We start from the raw sequence: 5,949 nt of genomic DNA on the forward strand, positions 1-5,949 counted from the left end.
TAAGGATTGTTGCCACGTTAATAGCTGCCAGTTTCTTCAACTCAAACATATGTACCTATCTATAAAAAAATGGCATAGGTTTGTTTATGGACTGAATATATGAAATATGTATTAAATGCTCAAGCAAATATTATGCAGATTTTCACTGCCAAAAAGAATAGTCTAAATATTGCTATTGTATTAATAACTCCATGCATGAGTTATTAATTAACACCCTTTTCTACTAATATTTATGCATATGTATGTATGCATATTAAGCTACTAATAACAATAAATAAAGAGAAATGTTAATTTATTTAATATGTTTATGAATGCAAAAAGGGCTACTAATGAGAGTAGCAAACTCGTGTGGGATTGAGTAAACTGATTTAATATTGTGAGTGCAAACTGGTTATAGAGCAATCTCAACCATATTTAACTAACACATGGGTGCCGCACAACTTTTCGGTGAGTTGATAAGATATGTACGTATAAAGGTTCGTAGGAGGTAAACAGACAGGTGTTGCTTAAAACCTTAGCTATATAAATTAACTTGCGACGTTGACTTGCAATTCATTAGCTAGCGCTCAAGTGGACCGTGCACAAGTTACAGCTTAGAAAGATAACAGGATTAATTGAATGTAATAAGTTAAAAGGAGTGTATCAGAGAGAAATAAATTTGAACGTAGTAGTTAAATTCCAACTTTTGCAATCGAATATTACTCATACGCTATGGTGCACTTTGGTGTAACAAAAACCGGTAGTTTAATAAGTGGTGTTGTTGAAGACGAATTAGAAATGTCCTCAGCGGAGGAGGATTACGAAACATTGGAGCACAGCCAGGAGAAGAATGTGAAAAGTGTTAGTGTCAATGAGGACGTGAGTGATATTTTAGTTAAGGAAACTGAAGCTGGTGCAGTGGGCTCATCTGCTCATGTACACTTCGAAACGCATGCAGAGGCTGAAGCTAGAAATCAGTCAGAAATGCAAGCTGAAAAAGCTAAAGAGTTGGAAGAGACTACACAAATTATTGAGGAAATTATTGAAGGCATTTCGCTCAATCACAGGCGCGGCACCATTGTGCGCACCATATCGGCAATTATAAGGTAATGTGTTTGTGTGTGGTGGCAAGCAAGCAATAAAAAGCAAAAACAAGCAAAAAAACAAATGCGCATGTTGTCAACTGGGTGCGCATGCTAGTGAGGTGTGTAGTGCTGTGTGTAGATCCAGTGGACAGCGGGTGTTGTTTACTTTTGAAAGCGTATTAATTTTTAATATTTGTCGCCTGCTGATAGCCCCTTAACCTCTGCGTACTCTTCACTGAACCTCGAAATAAGAAATTAAAATATGAGTTTTTTATTTACACTGTGCGGCACGAAAAATGGAGCATAGCGAATGTGTACTCGTTGAAAATAGTAGCTTGACTAAACGAAAACATTTTAAATTTAAATGAAAAAACATGTTTGCAATTTAAAAAAGCTCCTGTGGAAACAAATTCAACTGCTGAAATGAGACGACATTTCTCTCATTTAATGCCTAGTAGAACTTCTGTATAAGAATTTTATAAAATTTCCGATTCGAATAACACGATGTAGGAGACAAAGCCTTTTCTCGAAAAGACAATGCGCGTGCTCACACCTGCCTAGTTAGCAGGTTATCTGCTTAAAAATTATTTGTATGTAGTGTATTTTATTCTTGTTAACTGAATAAAAAAATAACCACATAACCAGATAATGTGATTACCAGACAGGTGTGAATTACCCCAATATCTATATTTTTTTAATTTTTAACCGATTTAAAGAAAAGGAGAAGTTTATCAGTTCGTCGGAATATATATGTATTTTTTTTTGTTAAATGTATGTTACCGCATAACTCTGGACCAGGTTAACCGATTTCTATAATTCTTTTTTAAAGGAAAGGTGTTACCTCTCTATCATTGGATCATGAAGAAATTAACAAAAATCTTAAATTTTTATACGGGAATTGAAGTCGGTTTTGTTTTTTGCTTAAAAAGTACTTGTTGGCATTTTTCTTCCGTACAGTGTTCCGCATTGTTTTCACATAATAAAAACATTCGTTAGATGGTAAAAACTACACAAGATCGTCGGAAGAAAACTATTCAAAAATCACCGAAAATTTTTAGCCACTTCAAACATGTTATTATACTAAATGTAGCTTAAAGCTAATAAACTGCATATCCGAAATTTTCGCAAAAATTTTTATTAAAGAGTTTGAAATTTTGAAGAAAATTTGATCAGTTTTTCTAAATATTGTACACATTATGAAGCTTTTACTTTAATAGTTTTTGTTGCGGTTTGAACCATATTAAAAAAAAAAATGTATTCATTTACAAAATTCTACTAAATTAAAAAAAAGTGGTGGTAAGGTTTGCGTGGCAACGAGTGTACGGATGTACGTAGTAGGAATGTATATTGTATTTTTGCTTCAAATATGTAGTAGTATTTAAACTTTTCCCATACATTTTGTCGCACAGTGTTGTTGTCTATGTAAACGCGTCGGCTGACAATTTCGCAGGGCCCAGTCTCATCTTTTGGCACGCGCCGTAAATGCATATACATACATACATATACTGCCCACATCTGTATTTAATTTATAAGAGTGTTTCAAAATCAGCACATTTTGCTATAAATCAGTTAGATGTTATTCAGAGATTTTAAACGTTTTTTTTTTTGAATCTTAAAATATGTGTATTTTCTTTATTTTACATACATAAATTGTTGCTAATTAAATTGTTGTCAAGCAATTCATACATATATATTTTTACATACTCTTCACTATAAAAAAAAAAAAATCATTATCAATCAGCTAATACTCATACAAACACATACATATGTATGTGTAGTACATAGAGACAAACAGGGAAACCAATAGCATTCAAATTAATTGCTTTAATTTGTTTATATTGTCTGCCATCAAATGTTTATAATACTGAAACATATTTGTATGTACTTTGTTTTTTTTTTTGTCTTTTCCAATCACTATGAATTCGCTTTGGTGTAGTCTACAGAAGCGTTTCTTATCGATGCGACCGTGAGTAAAATTCAAATTTGAAAAAAAATTGCTTCCAAAATTTTCTTCTTAGTACATTCGTTTTTATTCACTACTTATATTCATACCATACATACATACATATCTGATGCATTGCCAAAAAACGTTTAAACCAGTTACTCAATGGCGTTACATTGAAATTTTGATCTATTATCGTTGTTGTTGCATTAGTTATATCATGAGATGTTATCGAAGTCTTGCAAGCCCCTTGCATGGTGCACGGATTGCACGGCTTGCAAAGTTGTCCCACTGGAAAACCGGGTTTTAACATGAAATACGTACAATCCATGCAAGACTTCGAGAATACCTCTATTGCTCCAGTGAGCGGCATTTTATGTAGTTTTTGAAAGTTTGGTATTTGTTTTATAACTTTTGATTGACTATTTTTTTTTTAAGTTGCTGTACATACATATTATGTGTTCGGTTCTACGTGTACACTGTGGTTCTAGCTACATTTAAAAAGACAAATTAGCATCAATTGGGGCCTTCACACCAAGTTTGGCGGTTCGTTGGTTGGCCGTTCTACAAATTTTTTTTTTACTGTAAACGATCTTTATGACTTATTTCCGTTAGTTTGGTAATGATCTTTCGCAGCGCATGATTTAGAGAAATTTCCTTTTCCTATTAATATCTTAAACATAACCATTTTATTGTATGTACTTCGCGCCATCATTTTCAACTAAATTCGAATGTCAAACAACTATTTGTTCTTTTGCCTACTACCGATCAAATTGAGAAGCTTTCCATCGTGACGCTTTATCACATGGCGCTTAGGCGCTTTAGTTGGTTTCGTTGGATTTACAAAAAAAGATATACTGCCAACTAACGAAGCGACGAGCTCGGGGTGAAGACCCGTAATGTCTGTCTGTTATTTTGCTTATGTTATAAGTTTCCCGTCTTATTATTTGCTCTTAAATTTTGATTATACTCTAGTAAGAGCCTTCCTGCCAAATTTCAGTAAATTAAAGTACATATGTATATATACTATGGTGATCGTTAAAAGTATGAAAATGTAAATTTTTTATAGGACACCCCCTTATTGGGCTTCTACCAAGGTGTGAAAAAGTGAAATTTGATAAATTTTACATACAAATATATAATTAAAACTATTCATATAAATTCATAGTCATCACAGGCCGATTTCTCCATTCTTACCAACATACTATTAAGACCCAAAGAAAGATCTCAAGTTGGTTGTCATAGAATTTTTCAGGCCCATATTGGTGCCTAAAGCATTAGGGCCCGACTATATAAGAGATGAAACCGACATCGAGGACAGCGTGGCATAGCTTCAAACAACAAGTGGATGCCCGCAGGGAGGAGTATTATCACCCCTCTTGTGGAGGAACTCCTTCAGGCTTTCACTTGAAACTGACATTTGCTGTCAGGGTTATGCAGGTGTGTTTGTTGCTGTAGGAAAGTTCTTGAGTACTCTCTGTGACATAGTTCAAGGAGGACTAAACTTAGCTAGAGGTTTCATTTTTGGGAATGGGTCTGAAGATCAACCTTAACCTCTCATTTTCTATGAAATTAACAGTTACAGATATGAGAAATACTACTTTCAAGTCAAGTCACCGCTGAAGTTGAGTACCTAGGTTTCATCCGGTATTCAAAACTTCTGTGGAAGACACATGTTGAAGCGATCACTTCCAAGGTCACGTAGGCAAGCAGGGATGTAGTCCTAAAATCCTGAGATGGATGTAAACCATGATAGTTAGACCAATAGTCACGTATAGGGAGATTACACGATAAAAAGCCCAAATAAGTAGTCTTTGAGAGGAAATTCAAGGTAGAGTTTTGCATTAAGGCTAGCTCTCAGCAATAGTATACAGAAGGCTCCTCAAGGCATTGGTACAAGCATCTATGGACCAAGGATGGGGCTCTCTTTTCCCGTAGGAGTATATTCGAGCATATTTAGGTTGAGGTCTATGCGATTAGTCTGTGCGTAGAGATTAACCCACGTAGGAATTATCGTAGTGAGAAAAATCGAATATTGAGTGACAGCCAGGCGGCACTGAAGGCCCTGTCATTATTTCAGGTCAAATCTTCCGTGGTGCTTGAATGCATGGACAGGCTTATCGCCCTGGCGGAGCACAGCACCATCCAACTAATTTGGGTACCAGGAAACATAGGAGTTGTGGGTAACGAGGAAACGCACCGCCTAACAAGAATGGCGGCCGCCTCGTCTTCCATAGTGCCGGAACATACTTAGAGAATAGCACTGGCGTAACACTACAGGTTTACGCCGGGCTAAATGCTTTTTGGGAGGCTACAATCTTACAAGGGCGATTATAAACTTTCCCAAAGAAAGGCTAAAGATATTAATAGGTATGCCGACAGGTCAGTGTGGACTGAGAAGTCACCTGCATAAGCTGGGGATATGGTCGAACGACCTATGTCGCTATTGTGATTCATTCGAAGGGACTCCATTTCAATTGCTTCGCGAGTGCGAGGCGGAGGCAAGGAGACGAGTGAGGTATCGAGGTGAACTTTGTCCAAGTGTTGAAATTATACAATCGCTGACTACTGGACCTCATCAAATTTCTTGGAGTTCTGGGGTTGGATGATATACGGTGAAGTGGTTGAGGGAATCATAGACCTCTTCGTGGCAGTGCTAATATATATGTAAGAGTTGAGGTATTCGTGCCGTCTTTTGGCGCTTACACTTTTTTCTAAGAAGCTCGGTGAAATGCTCCTGTTCCAATTAGTATGGGTCTTGTTGTTGTTACACCGCCTCCGAATGGCAAAAGGACTTTATAAGAAATGAACTTGTTATATAAAATGTCTGTTTTTTTGGGATGTTGCTTTAGCCGGGGATCAAACCCTGGTCCAACGGCGAGGTAATACTCACAACTAACCACTCGGCTAAAGCGGCCGCCGTATGTGTTCTATACATGTAAA

General features: G+C 36.4%; 1 protein-coding gene across 2 annotated transcripts in view; it reads left to right on the forward strand.

Annotated features, from left to right (window-relative positions):
• Nucleotides 1-348: 348 nt before the first annotated feature.
• The window catches only part of LOC118742462 (glutaminase kidney isoform, mitochondrial-like), a 17,463-nt gene continuing 11,862 nt past the window's right edge, over nucleotides 349-5,949 (forward strand). Inside the window, exon 1 of one of the 2 annotated variants that reach the window (XM_036474550.1) lies at nucleotides 349-1,085. In XM_036474550.1, coding sequence (XP_036330443.1) covers nucleotides 712-1,085 — 374 coding nt within the window. In that variant the 5' untranslated portion in view covers nucleotides 349-711. Of the gene's footprint in view, nucleotides 1,086-2,965; nucleotides 3,031-5,949 lie in introns of those variants that run through there. The other variant, XM_036474549.1, reaches the window with a different exon arrangement.

Source organism: Rhagoletis pomonella, unplaced genomic scaffold (assembly GCF_013731165.1).
Source record: "Rhagoletis pomonella isolate Grant_MI unplaced genomic scaffold, Rhpom_1.0 Rhpom_scaffold_00007, whole genome shotgun sequence".
NCBI classification, from domain to species: domain Eukaryota; kingdom Metazoa; phylum Arthropoda; class Insecta; order Diptera; family Tephritidae; genus Rhagoletis; species Rhagoletis pomonella.